Source organism: Saccoglossus kowalevskii, chromosome 1, assembly GCF_978046115.1.
Source record: "Saccoglossus kowalevskii chromosome 1, keSacKowa6.1, whole genome shotgun sequence".
In the NCBI taxonomy this organism is placed as follows: Eukaryota; Metazoa; Hemichordata; class Enteropneusta; family Harrimaniidae; genus Saccoglossus; species Saccoglossus kowalevskii.
In genome coordinates this window covers 3,815,213-3,839,390 of record NC_140641.1, presented here as the reverse complement: position 1 = coordinate 3,839,390, position 24,178 = coordinate 3,815,213, and the positions used below count along the sequence as shown (strand labels likewise).

General features: G+C 35.1%; 1 protein-coding gene across 1 annotated transcript in view; it reads left to right on the top strand.

Moving 5' to 3' along the window:
- LOC102802291 (DNA polymerase alpha catalytic subunit-like) overlaps positions 1-23,281 on the top strand; it is a 107,197-nt gene extending 83,916 nt beyond the window's left edge. The window contains exons 32-38 of the mRNA XM_085498422.1: positions 8,847-8,978; positions 9,294-9,468; positions 9,623-9,798; positions 10,545-10,676; positions 13,019-13,135; positions 21,214-21,307; positions 22,770-23,281. Of these exons, the coding sequence (XP_085354548.1) occupies positions 8,847-8,978; positions 9,294-9,468; positions 9,623-9,798; positions 10,545-10,676; positions 13,019-13,135; positions 21,214-21,307; positions 22,770-22,909 (966 nt within the window). The 3' untranslated portion in view covers positions 22,910-23,281. The remainder of the gene's footprint in view (positions 1-8,846; positions 8,979-9,293; positions 9,469-9,622; positions 9,799-10,544; positions 10,677-13,018; positions 13,136-21,213; positions 21,308-22,769) is intronic.
- Positions 23,282-24,178: the final 897 nt, after the last annotated feature.

The following is a 24,178-nucleotide window of genomic DNA, read 5'->3' as shown; positions in this document are numbered from 1 at the left end:
GTGGGTCAACGAAATATTTAATATACAATAATCTCCAATAATATTTGTAATGCAAATCAAGTTTGACCACAAATAATTAAAGCAACAATTACATTATCAATTAAACGCAAATAACCATGGTTAATGCCCTAAACAACATACTCAGTACATAATCTGAAAATACAAGTAAATAACGTTTTACGCTGTCACTTGTAGACTGTTAACATCAGTCACTGTACCATAACGACGAACGCAGTAACGTAGAAATAACAATGCAACGTCAGAGGCTACTTAGCTTTTGTAGTTGACTCAGTTCCATGCACACGATTTAATGTCTTGATGTTGGTTTGACAATCTCCTAGGGATTTTGTCTTGGTGACGGTTTGACAAACAAGTTGCAGCACACCTATGGAGACTCGGCGACTTCACCATGTAGAATACTATAGTTGTTGGAAGCACATGTAGTTGACCACGGGGTTTCCAACCCAAAGTATCAGGAACTGGCAACAAACTTCTCAAGATGTTAACTGTGACAGGCAGCAGGGAGAAGTGATCCCTTTGTTTCACGCCATGTGACAAGTTAATTTATTCAGGAAGGTTTCATTTTCGGATGGGTTAGTCACACCCATTAAAGTGTCAAATACAGCGCCATCTCTGGCCAAACTAATTAAACCTAATTAAACTGTAAAAATATACACTCCAACAATTAAAGTTAAGTTACTGAGAAATGACCCTGTGACAGTGGCGTTAACAGAACATGTGTGAGGGGGAAAAAAAAAAATTGCCAGACGGTTGCCTTGAGACGGACGAACTATTCATTGAGATCCGTTTTTAAGAAAAGCGCCACATTCGCGCAACTAGATACCAAACAGCCAAGCCAGCTGACATCGTTAATAACTTCCGAGTCTACGTCCAAGCCATTTGTTCCGCTGGGCGACAGGGCAGCTCACTCCAAGGTAAGACGGGGCAGCTCACTCCGAGGTAAGACAAAAATGCAATAACATCATTGTGAAATAAATAAATATTTCATTTTTAAGTCGCTGGTTAATGTTCATCAGTAATAAACTAATACATTTCTTATCTCGGAGTGAGCTGCTCTGTCGCCCAGTGGAACAAATGGCTTGGACGTAGACTCGGAAGTTGTTAACGATGTCAGCCTGGACCCAAGCTACTTTACTTTCAGCTGAAAATTAAAATTCTCATCCCAGTATATAGGTACTACATATGAACCTCTCTCAGATTTGTTCATTTCGTGATGATATCTTTAATTCTCTAATTTTAGTGAATATTTTTGTAATTTTTGGTAAAAAGTGATATTTTCGACTTCTTTTGAAAATCGCAAATCCAATTGCTTTGATATTACATATATAGGTACTACATGTGGACCTCTCTCAGATTTATTTTTATTCGTGATGATATCTTCAATTATCTAACTTTGATGAATATTTTTGTCATTTTTGGTGAAAAGTGATATTATTGAATTCTTGTTGAAAACGGCAAGTCCGATTGCTTTGATACTATACATATTGTTCATTTTCTAATGATATCTTCAGTTCTTTAATTGAAATGTGCATTGCTAACAGCAGAGCTATCTCAGCCGATAGACTGCTTGTTAGTCCCCGTTCGGACAAAGTCCGAAAACGAGGACTTATAATTCGGTCTCCATCCGTCTGTGTGTCCGTGCATCTGTGTGTCCGTCGGTCTGTGCGTCCGTCCGGAGTCATATCTCAGAATCCTTGGACCGATTCCGTTCATTCTTTGCATGTGCCTAGTACTTTATGTGGGACATATGCACATGCAGTGGTTTAGCGATTCCATTCAAAATGGCCGACTGGCAGCCATCTTGTTTTTTGAAAATGTTGTATTTTGGACATGCTTTGTCAGTTGTTATTCAAACTTGGTACATAGATTATACATGTTAGGGTACATGTTCATGACGATTTATTTCGCAATTGGATTAAAGATGGTCGACTGGCAGGCATTTTTTTTTTCTTTTTTATGCGGTATCTTTGACGTGCTCTGTCAGTTTTCATTAAAATTTAGCACATACATGTACTTTATACATGTTAGGATGCATGTCCATGACAATTTGTTTCAAAATCTGGTTGAGGATAGCCGATTGACAGCCATCTGACTTTTTGGCCTTACTACTATATTTCCACAATTTATGTACCATTTTCATTCGTATTTGGCACATACATCATACATATCAGTGTGTTTCATAATCAGATCAAAGATGGCCGAATAACAGCTGTTTTTATTTTTGGCCATATTACTACTACACGGAACACGTATTTTGATGTAAAATTAACAATCTGTTGTATAAGCCACTTGGAACTCAAGTTTCAAGGACACGCTCGCGACAACCCCTCCGCTTTAATATGACGAGCACAAAGAGAACTTAATTTAACGGGGACTGTGTCATTTTCAATGACTTGTTGTATAAGGGACCTTGAAATCATTAATATAGTAACATGTAGCTTTAAAAATACAAAATGTTATTATACACTACTTGTCAAGTATTATTACATACCCCAATATTTATTTAATTTATGTCTTCACATGTGTGATAAATACATTACAACCAGTCTATTCTTTCATTCATTTGAAATTCTAATGCAATATTTTATCAGGTAAATGTTCATTTTCAAAATATATTCTTGTTGACATAACTTATAACATCCAATGATTTCTAGTTCCAATGTTTGAGTCTAGACAGTGCAAAGGATTAGGAATATGTTTTGAACCATGCTTCTCTGCACACAAATGATTTATAGACCTTTGTCTTTTCAGAGGTACTTGTATTATACAGAATAATCTGTATATTTGCATTGCATAGAACATAACAATGACATTAATTGTTTTTTTTATTTGAACATTAAAGAAAATTCTTTTAAATTAAATTTTAAACCATTTATTTGTGTTCAATAGAAAACATATTGACTTAAATTTACAAATTCTGATAAGAAATTGACCTTTATCGGTACTCCCATAGCTGAAATCATGGATTTTTCACACGAACACAACTTTTTAAATTTAACAAAGATAGATCAGCTTTCCAAAAACATTTTAGCTGCTATATAATACACAAATAAGGAAAATTGTTTAATACATGTACTTTGTAAACATTCAAAGTTGAAAACTTTTTCATGACTTGTTTGAAAGATCAAACTGTATTTGTCTAGGAGGAGGTTTGTTATTATACATAATCACTGAATGATGGTGAGCAGGGAGACTGTTACTGATGCAAACATGGTGATTATCTCATAAGAAGTCTTGTAAACATTTTAAATCTATATTATATTTTTATATTACCCTTTTAGTTCCAATTTTGATAATCACATGGCACAGATGGTTGTTGTTAAAAACAATAAATGTACACTGACTAGTGAATAAAAAAAATGACATCCATGGAACCTTGTTTATTTTAGGATTAGGATTGAGACTAACCATTAGTCATTCATTAGATTCTATATTGTGAAATGACAAAAATCAGAATGTGTTTATTTATATACAAAGCTTTTACAAGCGTTATAGTTACATCTTTAACTTAGTCTGCCTCAAGTATCTGTAGATTTATACAAGTTTTTATGATGTTTATTTAATGTAATACCATATGCATGTTAGAATTGTTTAACCCATTTACCACTATTGTTAATCCCTGTTTGTAGCATCAAATGATAATTTAGGGCAAGTACATTTTCATATTACCAGATTCTGCCGTAAATTCGACCATCCAAAAAATCACCCTAATCTAAAATTTGATACATTTTTTTCTTGCTGAATTAAAAAGTAAAAACGCCTAAAATTTCATTACAATGCAACCCTGTGTCATCTTTCTCCAAAAAAATCACATTAACGGACCTGGTACACCAAATACAATAATTTTTTTTAATTTTATTAGTAAAGTAAGAGTAGAAGTTTTAAATAAAAACGAACACTACTGCATTGCTTAGAAGCAAATGATCGTGATAGCGCAATCTGGCCATGCTGCGTTTCATAATTGCTGATTATTACTTAGTAATGATTATAATAACGTACAAAAAATAAATTTCAACTTAGTTCATCGTAAGCAACTGATTCCAGTCAATATTAAACGCCCGATGCTGGAGAATATTCTTTGGCTTGAATTTTGATGGGAAAACAGCATTTTTTTTTTAAATAAAAAAATTAGTTGTTTTCAAAAGATAAACTGAGCATTTGAAGAATAATTTAACATCGCTCACGGTGATAACAGCTCTTTGTCGAAACAAAGCTTACCCATTCACGCTAGTCGCTATAAACATCACTCTTGAATAGATTTGATTTAAATTAGACTTGATTTTAGATGTCAAGAATGATTGAAATGTCTGGTAAAATAAAAGCCAAAATATTAAAAGAAAACACCTTAAAAAAACTGCAAAAAATGCCCTGGGCGAATTTTTCGTCACATTTTTCAAAAACCCCAACTGTCATCTAACAACCCAGGGAGAATTTACGACAGAATCCAGTATAGGTCCTGTCAAAATATGATTTTTTTACTTCTGTGTGTGAAGCACACAATGGGAGTCTTAGCAGTCTGTATGTATGTATATATATATATATATATATATATATATATATATATATATATATGTGCGTGTGCATGTGAGTGTAACAACATTGTGACGACTTCATTTGAACTTTATACTGACTTGTGACGACAGGACCTACATTTGGACGACCCTCACTATTTTCATAATAATAATAATCAAATTTAAGTCAAGTTTCCTTAACTTAGGTTTAGTAAATGGGGGAAGCTATGGTTTAATTTATATTATTTATATAATTGTACCATACCTTTCCTTTTTACCAAGCCTAAGCTTCGCAAACATTTTTAAGTTATGTCACTGGATATTCAACCTCTATTTCATTAAACTCGAATAAAATCGCAATTCTATATTGAATTGCATTGTAATTGAGTTTAATTAAACTCTAATTAAAATGCAACCCTATATAGGAACGCGTTTAATCAAGTTCATATTAAAACTATATAAAAAAATAATCCAATGTGTGTCGTCACAACAATTGTATGAAGTGGATGCATGTGCGTTTTTGTGTCTGTTTGTCCGCTCCACTAATATCTCATTGGATTTTAATAAAACTTTGGACTAATGCACAGATTTGATTATTTTTGGGTAAAAACATGTGCATATTAATTACCTAATTTGCATAATGATTAGTCAATTTCTTGCTTTTCCACTTTTACTAATTATCACATTTCAATGAAACTTGGTACATAGATGTCATACGACATTGCACAGACCTGATAGTTTTTAGGTTACTATCTGTGCATATTAATTACCTAATTTGCATAATTAATCAATTTCCAGATTTTGATATTTCAAGTACTAAACATTACATTTCAATGAAACTTAGTAGATAGATACTCTAGGACTATGCAGAGACAGATTATTTTCGAGGTAAATATTTGTGCATATAATATTAATCACCTCATTTGCATAATTAGTTCATTTTTAGCTTTTTCACTTACATTTCAATGAAACATGGTACACAGATGGTCTGTGACATTGTGCTCACTTGTTTGTTTTACACTAAAATCTGTGCATATTAATTACCTGATTTGTATAATTAGTACATTTTCAGCTTTTCCATCGATATCTCAAGTACAAGTAATATTGAATTAATTTTTAATGCATCTCTAAGACTTTGTATACGCAGGAGTTGTTTCTAAGCTTTCTTTGATTTTTATGTTAAAATACTGTTTTCAAAGCTAAAAATGGAGACTTATGGATTGTGTGTGCCGCTGTGTGCAAGTCAGGACCTATATCTTAGAAATGCCTGGGTCGATTACATTTAAACTTCACGCATAACATAATACGTAATATTATGCATATGCATATCAATTTTGTGCTGAAAAATCAGCGAAATCAAACATTTCAAACTTGGTACATACATTGAAAATTATGGGACTTTTGTTTTTCAGATCCGATTCAAAATTGCTGACTGGCAACCACTTTTTTTAATGAATGTGGTTCTAGTGCCATATCTCCAATGCTTTGACTTACTATGTTTAAATTTCAAATATTCATTATACATCATGTCATGGATATACAGATTTATTAGTTTGACAATCAAATTATATGAAAGGTGGATATTTTAGTGCTAAAAATTATAAAAGTCAAGCATTTTAGGCATTCCCGAACCAGATCTTTGACGTTTATGTATTGATTTTGTTCACACTTGTACATTCATTAGACATTATGATACATGTCATTTTGTTTTTCAGACCCATATCTCTGACATGCTTTGACTAATTATGTTAAAATTTTATATTCTTTATACATCATATCATAGATATACAGATGTATTCAAAATGGCCAACAGGTGGCCATTTTTACCTTGCCCGTACCATCAAAGATGGAAGGGAAAGGTATATTAAGGGAAAAATTTTGTCCGGCGTTGTCGTTGTTGTCATCGTCGTCGTTAATAATTGTTATTGTGTGCATAATAACTTTGCTAATTCTATTCCAAACTTTATCAAACTTGGTCACCTTATTCATCAGTATAAAGTCTTCCCTGAGTTTGAACAACAGATGTCCTGTATGAAAATATCATGCAAAAATTAAGAAAATCTGATAAAATATTTTGACTGTTTCTACTTGACTGATCACTGGTGATACACATCAAAGGTCACTGATCTCAGTGGAAATATGCATTGTTGTATGTGTTCAATGAAGCAAATGATTTATCTTGTAATAATATCCTTGGTAATGTATCTCAGAATCCCATACTGGGTTTCAAAACCAACTCATGGAGAGATTGCACAGTCTTATACACATTTGCAAACCTACCAATAAAATCTTTACAGAAAACAAGATGTCAGAAAATCAATATAAGCACTCCTATGAACTGGGTGCCTAACTTTGATCAAGATCTGAAGCTAATAGAAAATCTGTTTAGTTCAAAGTTATCAAATCAAAAACAATGCATAAAAAATACATTAAAAGCAAAACATTTCATCCACATTTTAAAAAGAAAATTATTCTAAAATATATGTATTCTGTATTTGACAAACAGTTCATTCGACAAATGAAAACTCACAGGAATATGTTTCAGCTATTAGAACAGAATGATAGAGTTTTTATAATACTAGTTTAAAAACGCACTTCAGAGATTGCAGTGTTTGAAGATGTAGTTTCTCAGGAGGCAACAGTACTGTTGACTTCTCCCTCCACTGGACACCAACTATTTAAGTTGATTTGCATACAAAGCATAGCTTGCAACATGATAGCTATTCATAAAGGGTTTTTTTTTAATTGTCATATAATACAGTAGTCACACAATGAGGCAGTTCATATTTGTCTCAGTGAATCATTAATTTTTGACAGACACCTGTACAAAATACTTGGACTAAAGCCAGCTAAATTTTTCTGTTATCTTGCATGTTTTATGGATCTTTTCACATCTAAAAGCAGCACTTTTTTTTGCAATGAGACATTTGTTTTTATTCTAAAATATCTAAATTACTTTCAATAAAGCTGGAAATTATGTTCCTTAAAATAATTAAACAAATAAGGCACCAATGTTTTTGTAAGATATTTACATCTTTTAAGGACATTCGGTAGACTGATTCCCCACTGTTGGTTCAACCCCAAAACTTGTTTGTATTCAAAATTAATTATGACAATGCATATTTATATTGAAACAAACTATGATAAAGGGAATTATATAACAAAGGGCAAGGTCACCAGAGTTCAACTATGTTGTTTTAATTGATGCTGTTCAATTCGACCGGCCAATTTTCTCTTTATTTTCAACTGCGGAAACCCAGAAATATCATAACCCACTCACTCGCTTTCTTGCTTGCATTTAAAATTTGAACTACTAAAAATTTACTCAGGTTCACATTGACTTATAATTGTCTTCCATGTTTTTATAGATGTTGAACAGTCGTTAAAAGTTCAAATACTTTTTTGTTTCAACTATCTATCTAACAATCTGACTTTTTGACCTAGACTTGACTGGGTTGAATATTTTATTTTAAACAATATTCTGACGTGACACACTGCTACAAAATGTATTTCAACACAAGTACGACATGGTTGTCTGATTTGTATAATTATTGTTGTTTTCCCCCCAAGGCAAACACAAGCCGAGGGTCCATGATGCTAAATAGCAGTTCCAAGCATGGATTGAGTGAAAGAAAATATTTCTAAGCCTAAAATAAAACCTAATATTATACCTCTTTGTATATTTGTTAATTTTACATATGTTTGTCATGACATATGTTTGTAAATATCTAGAAATATCTTATCTTTCATTAATAATTTTGATTGTTTGAAATGTCTGTCGACCGTGTTCCAATAGTTTGTTTGGAATATCGCTCTCCGTTGGTTTCTTCATACTCTGAGTTTAGGACGGGTATCAACACAATCAGCCGAGACAGGACAAACATGTCCCATAATTCATGGAGATCATGTCCTGTAATTTGTGGGCTGAAAACCCAAATAATTAAACAAGTATTATTATAATTTTTTTTATTTTACTTCCTGCAACTACAACAGAGCTAGCGTTGTCACAAATAAACAGTCACCTTGAAATCTCTGCAACTTCAACTATCCATTTAATATCTTGAAGTAAAAAAAAAATAATAATTCAAAGAGCATCGAAGAATATATTAATAACCTTTCTTAGCAATTGCTAGCTTTATTTTATTTGAATCCATAAAATTCATGAGTTTTGTTGGCAACTTGCACACTAAAAATGGTTGAAAATGTGGGTGTGGTTCTCTCACAAATTTCTGTTGATAAACAGATAAATGTGTCCCAGGTACTAATAACTAATCAAATGATTTTGAAGTTTTTTTTTGTTTTGTTTTTTGACAGGCTCTGACTAAATCTCCCCAAGACTACCCTGATAAGAAGAGTTTACCCCATGTTCACGTAGCATTGTGGATTAATTCTCATCAAGGAAAAAAGATTGGTGCTGGTGATACTGTGTCATACATTATATGTGAGGTAACACTGAACCTGATAACATATCAATTCTGGACGTTTCAACTGTGTTAAATTATTGATTATGTATCAGCTGTCTCTCTGAAACTCTATCTGGAGTTTATCCTGAGGCAATATTTCTATGTGTATAATTAATTTTGTGTCTATAAGTACCACTTGTAAATAGCCACCATGTGTTACCAAGGGTTTGTCATGTATATTCAATATGTTGCCAGAATCTACAAACCAGTGATCTCCCTGAGGGGGTGATTATCCCTCTTGGGGTAGTAGGCATATGACTGATTGGGGTGTTTTTTGTTTTATTTTTTCTCCCTGCAGGATGGTTCTAATCTTCCAGCTAGCCAACGTGCCTATCACCCCGATGAGGTGGATCGTAGACCAGATTTGAAAATTGACATTAAATATTACCTGGCGCAGCAGGTGCATCCTGTAGTTTCACGACTTTGTGATCCAATAGATGGCACTGACACGGCCCAAATAGCTGAATGTCTTGGTAAGTACCAAATATGGTATACATTAGCTGCTACAAGTACTACAACATATAGGATTGTCTTGTAATTAAGTAAATAATCTACCAATGTCTTATGATATTATTTATATGCTGAATTACTTGCCCATTGAATTCTCATTGTCATTGGTTCCTGCAGGATTGGATCCCTCAGGCTACCGCCACTCCATGAGACAACAGGAAGATGAGCTAGATGCTGTGCATGGCTACGAAGCGCAGTTAGCAGATGAAGAGAAATATAAAGATTGTAAAAGATTCATATTTATTTGTAAATGCGGGCGTGAAAACATAATGGACAGCGTGTTCTCTGGAAGTGTAAGTGTCAAGCAATTCTAGAGGTTTTCAGCACTCTGTGTACCTGTTCCCTTTTTTATTTTGAATATAACGTGTGTGGCAGGATACAGGGCACATGTATCGCATGATATCTCACACTGGCCCTCATGTATTGCAGGATATCCCACTCCTGGGCCACATGTATCGCAGGATATCCCACTCTGGGCCTCGTGTATCGCTGGATATCCCACTCCGGGCCATGTGTATCGCTGGATATCCCACTGCTGGGCCACATGTATCGCTGGATATCACATTCCTGGGCCACATGTATCGCTGGATATTTCACTCCTGGGCCACTTGTATCTCAGGATATCACATTCCTGGGCCTTATGTATCTCAGTGTATCACATTCCTGGGCCTTATGTATCGCAGGTATTCCCATACTGAGACACATGTATCGCAGGTATTCCCATACTGAGACACATGTACCCAATACTTGTGTGGCTGGATATTTCATCCTGGAGAACATGTATGGCAGAACACCTCCATGGGGGGGGGGAGACTTGCTTGTGTTTCCCATTTGAAACTGGGCATGATACCTGAATGGGGAAAATATATGTGTGTCTGAGTCATGAAGGTTAGAAAAAATGGCTCAAAATATACTTGCTCTGGTTGTTTTGTTTTGATTCCAACATATTCATGGAATATCATTGAATCACTCTGTCCATGATGAATGTCTGTTTCTCATATGTAAACACCTCAGTAATGTGTCTATGTTGTTATTGCAGGGCTCCACAATCCTGTGTACTTTAGACCACTGTTCAAATCCGGAATGTAAATTGCAGCCAGCTGAGTATATCAAGTCACTAAGTAATAAATTAACACTAACAATGAGACAATATATCAACAAATATTATCAGGTAGGTCTAATAAATTCTCACCAATACTAATCTCTTAAGCTATTAATAAAATATAGAATTTTGTTAGAATAATTATTAATTAATAGAGTGGGCACAGAATGTGTGTACATTGCGACTCATTGAGATATTATTATTCATTCACAGTCACAGAGAATAAACTTGTAAATCAGTCTAAATGACATTTCTTGGTGAATCAGGATATTTCTGTGAATATTAATCATGTTATTAGCATATTGATTTGTTAAAATATTCTCTCGTATCTAAGAACCCAGCAACTCAGTCCCAATGAAATTGTCTACACATTACAGCATCTCATTTATTATTATACATCTATCACCGTAACGCCATAAGTTACATTGTGACGTTATTTTACAGGGTATTTTCATCCTACCATATTAGGAAATGCGAATTCCAAATATGTAATGATTACACACATAAGCGTCCTCTAATAATAAAAACAAGTGTGTATTCTTGGAAGGAAAAGATGTATAATAATAAGATTACAAGAATACCTCAAAGTATGCACTCCGACAGTACGCCGTGCGTCGACCTTTGCTGCATGTGGTACTCCCGCTGTACTGTCTTTGTGCATACTTTGAGGTATTCTTGTAATAACCTTATATTATGTCAATTTATTTGTATGTTACTGAATACCTTGACATCATTCATGGTGGGTTTCAAAATTGGACCACTGGTAACCATATCATCTATTTATTAGTTTCTCAGATACACATTACAGACATTGTTTACATTTGGTATGGAGGCAAGACATAATGGTTTGCCTGTTCTCTTCTTATTTTGGAGTTTCAATAAAATTTAACCAATTGATATAACTGGCTATTTTCTTATATAGAAATAGAAAATTTGAATATTTAATCAACCATTGCTTATGCATTGACCGATTTTCTCCAAACTTACTGTGAACATCACACATGTTTTTAAATGCACGTCAGTTTCTTCAGTGATTTTATGCAAAATGGTTTGGTTTTATTTTTGATTGTCCTCAACCATTTCTCTGACATACTTTGACCGATTTTCCTTGGCAAGAAAGTTGTCTTTACTCAGTGGGTTATTGATGTACATCATTTATATTTGCGATTTGAATCAAAATGGTCAGTTCGGTTTTTGACTCCGTCTGCCAAGCACACATATAATGGGAGTTATTGCAGTTACCCTGTCTGTATGTATGTGTGTCTGTCTATCTGTTCACTGATATCTCAAGAGCCGTATGTTGGTTTTGAATGAAACTTAGTGTACAGATGCTCTGAGCTAATATGCAGATATTTTTGAAATCCATACACATTAAATATCTGACTTGCATTATAATTAGCTAATTTGTAGCTGTTCCTTGAAGCCATTCATTAGATTTTGATGACACTTGGTACATACATGCTCTGAACTAATGCACAGATGTGATTAGTTTTGGGTAAAAATCCATGCATATAATTAACCTACTTTGCATAATGATTAGTCAATTTTTCAGCTTTTCCACTGATATCTCAGGTACTAATCATCACATTTCAATGAAACTTACATAGATACATAGGATGATGCACAGACAGATATGTGAAATATTAATTACCTAATTTGCATAATTGATCAATTTTGATATTTCAAGTACTATTACTTCATTACTTTTCAATGAAACTTGATACATAAATGCTCTAGAACAATCCAAAGACCCGATTAATTTTAAGTAAAAATGTGTGCATATTAATCAACTATCGTAGTTTGAATAATTAGTTAATTTTTGGCTTTTACACTGATATCGCAAGTACTTATTATCTCATTTTAATGAAACTTGGTACATAGATGCTCCAGAACAATGCACAGACCCACTCAGTTTAACTTATTTGCATAATAATTTACTTTTCAGCTTTCCACTAATAGTTAGGATTAATCCTCACATTATATTGAAACTTAGTATATGTGCGCCCTGAAACAATATACAGACCTAAATCTATGCATAATAATTGCTTAATTTGTATAATAATTCATTTGGTTCATTGAGGTAATCCAGACATGCATATTGATTATCTATTAATTAGTCCATTTCTGATATCTAAAACAATCTGATTTAAATTGAATTTCTTAGGAAGGTGCTCTGGAACTAATTAGACTAAAAACCATGGATGAAAATTCAAATGTATTTTCTGTATGTATGTATTATAAATTTTGATGATGTGAATCACATTTTTTTCATGTTAACAGACAAAAATTAGTTGCCAAGCTTCTTGTTTGAAAAGCAAATCTCCAATACTTCCAGCACACAGAAGTTCTTTCTAAGCTTTCTTTGATTGATAAATGACACATTCATACTTTACCTTGCAATTGAATCATAGGGCTGGCTGACATGTGAAGATACATCATGTGGGCAGCGTACTAGACAAGTACCACGTCATGTACATCGACAAGGACTTGTATGTACTATGTGTCAACGAGCTGTTCTTAAACCTGAGGTATGTACATAGATCTTCACTCCATAGGAATGATTCTGTAATGTAAAACACACTGATATTGTGTATTAGGTATACTACATGGAAATGATTCTGTAATGTACAACATGCTATCATGGTGTATTAGATATACTACATGGAAATGATTCTGTAATGTACAGCATGTTGACATGGTGTATTATGTACACTACATGGGAATAATTCTGTAATGTATGGAATGCTGCCATGTTGTATTAGGTATACTACATGGGAATAATTCTGTAGTGTACAGCATGCTGTCATGGTGTATTAGGTATACTACATGGGAATGATTCTGTAGTGTACAGCATGTTGACATGGTGTATTAGGTATACTACACGGGAATGATTCTGTAATGTACAACACTCTGTCATGGTGTATTAGGTATACTACATGGGAATGATTCTGTAATGTATGGCATGCTGCCATGGTGTACAGTACAGTTCTCGCGGAAGCTTTGGCTTCACTTCAGCCTCACCTTCGCTTCAGCATCGCATCATTATGGCATTGTTATGGCTTCAGCATCGCTTCAATGTCGCGACATTAAAAAGTTAGGCGATTATCGCTTCGCTTCATTGTGGCCTCATTATGGCGACAATGTGGCATCAGCATCGCTTCATCAAACAAAGAAGTACTGTACTCATTTCCCCCCAAACCTCTTGACCGCTTCCGCTTTTGACCGGTCAATTTCCGTTTTATTTTCGACCGTGCAACAATTCGGACTACTAAAAATGTTCTGGTTTTCATAGATCACGGTTACTAGTTTAGTAACTAGTTTAGTAACCGTGCATAGATGTTGAACAACCGTCAAAAGTTCAAATACTTTTTGTTTTAACTATCTATAATTATATGCACGCAATCTGACCCTTTGACCTAGATTTGGCTGGGATTGAATATTTTATTTTAGACAATATTCCGACGTGACTCACTGCTACAAAATGTATTCAACAGAAGTACAACATGGTTGTCTGGGTTTCTTTTCCTGATTGTGTTGAGTTTACGATTTGTATAATTATTGTTGTTTCCCCCCCAAGCAGAAGACAAGCCGAAGGACCATGAAGCTAAATAGAATTCCCACGCATGGACGTGGACTGAGTGAAAGAAAATATTTCTAAGGCTAAAATAAAAATGACCTACTATTACACATCTTTGTGTATTTGTCAAGTTTGTATATATTTGGTATGACCGAATGATCGTAAATACCTAGAAAAATCTCATCTTTCGTTAATAATTTCATTTGTTTGAAATGTCTACCGACCGTAATTTGTTTCTCCAAACGGTCCCGACGTCCGTCATTCAACACAATCAGCATTTATTTATCGCAATTCATGGGGATCATGTCCCGTAATTTGCGGGCTGTAAAACCAAATAATTAAACAAGTACTATTTATTGTATTTTTGTTTTACCTCGCGAAACTACAACAGAGCGTAGAGTTGTCGCGGTTAAATAGTCGCCTTGAAATCGATGGAACTTCAACTACTAGTATCCATTTCTCACCTTGAAATAAAAAAATCGAAGAGCATCGGGGGATATATTATTAACCAGTCTTACGAATCGCTAGCTTTATTTTATTCGAATTTATAAAATTCACGAGTTTTCGACATTTGTTGGCAACTTCCGCGCTAAAATGATTGAAAGATTCACAGTCAATTCGTCCCAATTCACATTCGTCCCACGAGTCGATTCGTTCCAATTCACATTCGTCCCATTTCACATTCGTCCCAATTCACATTCGTCCAATTTATTTAATTTTTGGTCAGCATTACGATCTTGAGCAGGGTCAATTTCTATGCCAACTGTTACTGACACGCTAATTAATAACTCCACGTTGCGTGAACGGTGTATTTGTATTTATTTATTTATTTATTAACTAATAACTCTACGTTGCGTGTACGGTGTATTTGTATTTATTAACTAATAACTTGAACGGTGTATTTGTATTTATTAACTAATAACTCTACGTTGCATATAAGGTGTATTTGTATATAACGTCGGCAAAAACAGTGCGTGGGACGAATCAACTTGTGGGACGAATCGACTTGGGACGAATTAACTTGTGGGACGAATGTGATTTGGGACGAATCGACCGTCCCCCGGTTGAAAATGTGGGTGTGGTTTTCTCGCAAAGTCCTGTTGATAATACGGACTAATATGGTTCTGTGACCCAGGTCGTGCTCCGATCAGGTGACTCTCAGCCAATCAATGATGTTGTAACAAAACATATTTAACGCAGATTGAAGGGTCGTCGTACCATCCAATCTCCATCGTCGATTCACAAAGTTTTTTTTTTGTGCTGTGACAGGCTTCGCAATTATTCACTGGAAAACATCGGTATATTTTGACAAACGGATGGGATTTTACCTCAGTTCAAAAAAAAGAAGAAAAAAAACAGGGCTGAGATACAAATCAGTTTTGCAAGTTGGGAAATAAGGTAAACCAGACTGGGGTCGATGATTTTCAGTATCGAAGGACTTCCGTGTGAATCATGATTTTCAAATTGTTCATCGGCTGGTGACCAAATATTTACGGCCACACTAAATGGACACGTTTTTTTTCTGAAGCCCAATAAATTATTTCTGCATGTCAAGTGCTATTCGATTTTTTACAGGGCATGGCTCGTTTTCATTCGAAAATATGTTTGTGAGAATACTTTTAAAGTACGTATAGATCGAGCTCAGATCACTGATCGTGACTTAATTTTGAGAATTGCTTGTCAAATTTTACCACACCGACGCCACCACAACCATCCAATCATATGTTGGAAATGTACGCACTTGTTTTGGAACTTTGTATCAAGATGACTGGCGACCACGCCGACGCACCCGGCGGCGTACGTGTGTGTTGCATGATTTTGTAGTCCGGGCATGGGGTCGGACTCGGCTAAAACTAAACGAAACACAGAAAAATACCACCGAAATGAGGAATCTGAATCTACTCTTCTAGCAGCAAATAAAATGAGCGAAAAAAGGTAAATTTTATAACAAGAACAGTTTCACTTCGTATACAGCAAAGTGTGTTGTATCAGAACAACGATTGCATCGTGTGATTTGAATTTATCACGATTTTCCTTCCAGTCAATATGAAACTCGTCACCTTGCCGATTGTAATGTACTTCGCAAAGTTTTTGGTGCCCAATACTCGCAACACTAAAATAATTAAACAAGATATCTTTTTAAAATGTCATTTTACTCTTGATCATATTATTTTATTCGCCTTGAATTTCAAATCAATTACATATCGAACTTCTGTACATGTTTTTGTCTACTGCCCTTCTGTGTGCAAATAATGAGGTTATACTCATGTCACAATAAGTTGAAGCTGATGCCATGTTGATGCCATGAGACTGTAAAGCTGAGGCCACGATGATGCCACAAAATAGCGAGGCGAACACAGCTTCAATTTTCAATGACGCGAAGCTGATGCCACAATGATGCGATGCTGAGGCGACAATGAAGCCATGCGTAGGCGACAATGATGCCACAAAAGCCAAAGCTTCCGCGAGAACTGTACTGTATTATGTATACTACATGGGAATGATTCTGTAATGTATAGCATGCTGCCATGGTGTATTAGGTATACTACATGGGAATGATTCTGTAATGTATGGCATGCTGCCATGGTGTATTAGGTATACTACATGGGAATGATTCTGTAATGTATGGCATGCTGCCATGGTGTATTAGGTATACTACATGGGAATGATTCTGTAATGTATAGCATACTGACATTGTGTATTTTGTATACTACATGGGAATGATTCTGTAATGTACAGCACACTGACTTGGTGTATTATGTATACTACATGGGGATGATTCTGTAATGTACAACATGCTGTCATGGTGTATTCGGTATACTACATGGGAATGATTCTGTAATGTACAGCATGTTGACATGGTGTATTAGGTATACTACACAGGAATGATTCTGTAATGTACAACACGCTATCTTGGTGTATAAGGTATACTACATGGAAATGATTCTGTAATGTACAACACACTGACATGGTGTATTAGGTATACTACACGGGAATGATTCTGTAATGTACAGCATGTTGACATGGTGTATTAGGTATACTACATGGAAATGATTCTGTAATGTACAACACACTGACATGGTGTATTAGGTATACTACACGGGAATGATTCTGTAATGTACAGCATGTTGACATGGTGTATTAGGTATACTACATGGGAATGATTCTGTAATGTACAGCATGTTGACATGGTGTATTAGGTATACTACATGGGAATGATTCTGTAATGTACAACACGCTATCTTGGTGTATTAGGTATACTACAAGGGAATGATTCTGTAATGTATGGCATGCTGCCATGGTGTATTGGGTATACTACATGGGAATAATTCTGTAATGTACAGCATGCTGTCATGGTGTATTAGGTATACTACAAGGGAATCATTCTGTAATGTATGGCATGCTGCCATGGTGTATTAGGTATACTACATGGGAATCATTCTGTAATGTATAGCATGCTATCATGGTGTATTAGGTATACTACATGGGAATGATTCTGTAATGTACAGCATGTTGACATGGTGTATTAGGTATACTATATGGGAATGATTCTGTAATGTATGGCATGCTATCATGGTGTATTGGGTATACTACATGGGAATGATTCTGTAATGTATGGCATGCTGCCATGGTGTATTGGGTATACTACATGGGAATAATTCTGTAATGTACAGCATGCTGTCATGGTGTATTAGGTATACTACAAGGGAATCATTCTGTAATGTATGGCATGCTGCCATGGTGTATTAGGTATACTACATGGGAATCATTCTGTAATGTATAGCATGCTATCATGGTGTATTAGGTATACTACATGGGAATGATTCTGTAATGTACAGCATGTTGACATGGTGTATTAGGTATACTATATGGGAATGATTCTGTAATGTATGGCATGCTATCATGGTGTATTGGGTATACTACATGGGAATAATTCTGTAATGTACAGCATGCTGTCATGGTGTATTAGGTATACTACATGGAAATGATTCTGTACTGCACAGCATACTGACATTGTGTATTTGGTATACTACATGGGAATGATTCTGTAATGTATGGCATGCTGCCATGGTGTACTAGGTATACTACATGGGAATGATTCTGTAATGTACAGCATGCTGTCATGGTGTATTAGGTATACTACATGGGAATGATTCTGTAATGTATAGCATACTGACATTGTGTATTTGGTATACTACATGGAAATGATTCTGTAATGCACAGCATGCTATCATGGTGTATTAGGTATACTACATGGGAATGATTCTGTAATGTATAGCATGCTGCCATGGTGTATTAGGTATACTACATGGAAATGATTATGTAATGCACAGCATACTATCATGGTGTATTATGTATACTACATGGGAATGATTCTGTAATGTATAGCATGCTGCCATGGTGTATTAGGTATACTACATGGGAATGATTCTGTAATGTATAGCATGCTGCCATGGTGTATTAGGTATACTACATGGGAATGATTCTGTAATGTATAGCATGCTGCCATGGTGTATTAGGTATACTACATGGGAATGATTCTGTAATGTATAGCATGCTGCCATGGTGTATTAGGTATACTACATGGGAATGATTCTGTAATGTACAACATACTGACATTGTGTATTAGGTATACTACATGGGAATGATTCTGTAATGTATAGCATGCTGCCATGGTGTATTAGGTATACTACATGGGAATGATTCTGTAATGCACAGCGTACTATCATGGTGTATTAGGTATACTACATGGGAATGATTCTGTAATGTATAGCATGCTGCCATGGTGTATTAGGTATACTACATGGGAATGATTCTGTAATGTATAGCATGCTGCCATGGTGTATTAGGTATACTACATGGGAATGATTCTGTAATGTATAGCATGCTGCCATGGTGTATTAGGTACACGACATGGGAATGATTCTGTAATGTATAGCATGCTGCCATGGTGTATTAGGTATACTACATGGGAATGATTCTGTAATGTATAGCATGCTGCCATGGTGTATTAGGTATACTACATGGGAATGATTCTGTAGTGTATAGCATGCTGCCATGGTGTATTAGGTATACTACATGGGAATGATTCTGTAATGTACAACATACTGACATTGTGTATTAGGTATACTACATGGGAATGATTATGTAATGTATAGCATGCTGCCATGGTGTATTAGGTATACTACATGGGAATGATTCTGTAATGTATAGCATGCTGCCATGGTGTATTGGGTATACTACATGGGAATGATTCTGTAATGTACAACATACTGACATTGTGTATTAGGTATACTACATGGGAATGATTCTGTAATGTATAGCATGCTGCCATGGTGTATTAGGTATACTACATGGGAATGATTCTGTAATGCACAGCATACTATCATGGTGTATTAGGTATACTACATGGGAATGATTCTGTAATGTATAGCATGCTGCCATGGTGTATTAGGTATACTACATGGGAATGATTCTGTAATGTATAGCATGCTGCCATGGTGTATTAGGTATACTACATGGGAATGATTCTGTAATGTGTAGCATGCTGCCATGGTGTATTAGGTATACTACATGGGAATGATTCTGTAATGTATAGCATGCTGCCATGGTGTATTAGGTATACTACATGGGAATGATTCTGTAATGTACAACATACTGACATTGTGTATTAGGTATACTACATGGGAATGATTCTGTAATGTATAGCATGCTGCCATGGTGTATTAGGTACACGACATGGGAATGATTCTGTAATGTATAGCATGCTGCCATGGTGTATTAGGTATACTACATGGGAATGATTCTGTAATGTATAGCATGCTGCCATGGTGTATTAGGTATACTACATGGGAATGATTCTGTAGTGTACATCATGCTGCCATGGTGTATTAGGTACACGACATGGGAATAATTCTGTAATGTATAGCATGCTGCCATGGTGTATTAGGTATACTACATGGAAATGATTCTGTAATGCACAGCATACTATCATGGTGTATTATGTATACTACATGGGAATGATTCTGTAATGTATAGCATGCTGCCATGGTGTATTAGGTATACTACATGGGAATGATTCTGTAATGTATAGCATGCTGCCATGGTGTATTAGGTATACTACATGGGAATGATTCTGTAATGTACAACATACTGACATTGTGTATTAGGTATACTACATGGGAATGATTCTGTAATGTATAGCATGCTGCCATGGTGTATTAGGTATACTACATGGGAATGATTCTGTAATGTACAACATACTGACATTGTGTATTAGGTATACTACATGGGAATAATTCTGTAATGTATAGCATGCTGCCATGGTGTATTAGGTATACTACATGGGAATGATTCTGTAATGTACAACATACTGACATTGTGTATTAGGTACACGACATGGGAATGATTCTGTAATGTATAGCATGCTGCCATGGTGTATTAGGTACACGACATGGGAATGATTCTGTAATGTATAGCATGCTGCCATGGTGTATTAGGTACACGGCATGGGAATGATTCTGTAATGTATAGCATGCTGCCATGGTGTATTAGGTATACTACATGGGAATGATTCTGTAATGTATAGCATGCTGCCATGGTGTATTATGTATACTACATGGGAATGATTCTGTAATGTACAACATACTGACATTGTGTATTAGGTATACTACATGGGAATGATTCTGTAATGTATAGCATGCTGCCATGGTGTATTAGGTATACTACATGGGAATGATTCTGTAATGTATAGCATGCTGCCATGGTGTATTAGGTACACGACATGGGAATGATTCTGTAATGTATAGCATGCTGCCATGGTGTATTAGGTACACGACATGGGAATGATTCTGTAATGTAGAGCATGCTGCCATGGTGTATTAGGTATACTACATGGGAATGATTCTGTAATGTATAGCATGCTGCCATGGTGTATTAGGTATACTACATGGGAATGATTCTGTAATGTACAACATGTTACTTGGTGTATATAGGAATTACAATATATTATCTGATTTGCCTACACAGTACACAGACAAGCAGCTATATTACCAGCTTTCATTTTTCCAATATATATTTGATGTAGACAGAGCAATCAACTATCTTCCAGATGCTGATAAGTGTAAGTATCAAAATGTTAAATATAATCATCCATAGTTGCCTGCTTTGGTAAAATTATGAATGCAACTGTATGAGGCATTCATCTTGAATTCCTGCCAAAAAGATATATGAACACTTGTATAGTCATATGAACACTCATTGATCATTTACAAATGTAGTCATATGAACACTTATTGATCATGTTCAAATGTAGTCATATGAACACTCATTGATCATGTACAAATGTAGTCATATGAACACTTATTGATCATGTACAAATGTAGTCATATGAACACTCATTGATAATGTACAAATGTAGACATATGAACACTCATTGATCATGTACAAATGTAGTCATATGAACACTCATTGATCATGTACAAATGTCATATGAACACTTATTGATCATGTACAAATGTAGTCATATGAACACTCATTGATCATGTACAAATGTAGTCATATGAACACTCATTGATCATGTACAAATGTAGTCATATGAACACTCATTGATCATGTACAAATGTAGTCATATGAACACTCATTGATCATGTACAAATGTAGTCATATGAACACTCATTGATCATGTACAAATGTAGTCACATGAACACTCATTGATCATGTACAAATGTAGTCATATGAACACTTATTGATCATGTTCAAATGTAGTCATATGAACACTCATTGATCATGTACAAATGTAGTCATATGAACACTTATTGATCATGTACAAATGTAGTCATATGAACACTCATTTATTATGTACAAATGTAGTCATATGAACACTCATTTATCATGTACAAATGTAGATGTATGAACACTCATTGATCATGTACAAGTGTACAATCATATGAACACTCATTGATCATGTGCAAATGTAGTCATATGAACACTTATTGATCATGTTCAAATGTAGTCCTATGAACACTCATTGATCATGTACAAATGTAGTCATATGAACACTCATTGATCATGTACAAATGTAGTCATATGAACACTTATTGATCATGTACAAATGTAGTCATATCAACACTTATTGATCATGTACAAATGTAGTCATATGAACACTCATTGATCATGTACAAATGTAGTCATATGAACACTTATTGATCATGTTCAAATGTAGTCATATGAACACTCATTGATCATGTACAAGTGTACAGTCATATGAACACTCATTGATCATGTACAAGTGTACAGTCATATGAACACTCATTGATCATGCACAAATGTAGTCATATGAACACTCATTCATCATGCACAAATGTAGTCATATGAACACTTATTGATCATGTACAAATGTAGTCATATGAACACTTATTGATCATTTACAAATGTAGTCATATGAACACTCATTGATCATGTACAAATGTAGATGTATGAACACTCATTGATCATGTACAAGTGTACACGTATGAACACTCATTGATCATGTACAAGTGTACAATCATATGAACACTCATTGATGTGTTTTGTTTATTTTGCAGTAAGTGCCAAGAGACAAGTACAACCTTATAAAGAAAAGTACAAAACCCTTAAAAAGATAATTGATGCAAAGATGAAACGAAATGCATATTCTGAAGTTAATCTTAGTAAACTCTTTGACGATATATTCATGACGAAATAGTTGGAGGTGTCTGATTTGGTTTTAAATAATATAGTGACACATGGGTGTTCAGTAAATACAACTATGTGATAAATGTAAGCTACTTTATATAATGAATAATCTATAAAAGAGATCTTTGCAAAACCATGTTTGTAATCATGTTAATAATGTATTCATATTATCTGCCAAATACTTTTGCTTGACTACTCTACTTGAAACTGTTTATCCATATATTACTCTGTGTGAAAGAACTGTTTTAAATGAGATTAAGCAGAATGTCAATTATACATGTGATATTTCTTGTTAAATTAATGCATTTTTAATCCTCATACTATGAAGTAATTCAAATGAAATTGTAGTGTTTTTTTTCAAATAAATTATCAATGAATTTTATATTTTGCATTTTATCAAGTTGATATACTGTGTGCGCTTTGAGAAAACAAACATCAGCACAGTGTGACTGCTACACCACAGTTCACTGTGTGCATTGAGAATACAAACATCAGCACTGTGTGACTGCTACACCACAGTTCACTGTGTGCATTGAGAATACAAACATCAGCACAGTGTGACTGCACCACAGATCATTGTGTGCATTGAGAATACAAACATCAGCACACTGTGACTGCTACACCACAGTTCACTGTGCATTGAGGATACAAACATCAGCACAGTGTGACTGCTGCACCACAGTTCACTGTGTGCATTGAGAATACAAACATCAGCACAATGTGACTGCACCACAATTTCACTGTGTGCATTGAGGATACAAACATCAGCACAGTATGACTGCACCACAGTTCACTGTGTGCATTGAGGATACAAACATCAGCACACTGTGACTGCTACACCACAGTTCACTGTGTATTGAGGATACAAACATCAGCACAGTGTGACTGCACCACAGATCATTGTGTGCATTGAGAATACAAACATCAGCACATTGTGACTGCTACACCACAGTTCATTGTGTGCATTTAGAAAACAAACATAAGCACAGTGTGACTGCTACACCACAGTTCACTGTGTGCATTGAGAATACAAACATCAGCACAGTGTGACTGCTGCACCACAGTTCTCTGTGTGCATTGAGAATACAAACATCGGCACAGTGTGACTGCACCACAATTTCACTGTGTGCATTGAGGATACAAACATCAGCACAGTGTGACTGCACCACAGTTCACTGTGTGCATTGAGGATACAAACATCAGCACAGTGTGACTGCTACACCACAGTTCACTGTGTGCATTGAGAATACAAACATCAGCACACTGTGACTGCTACACC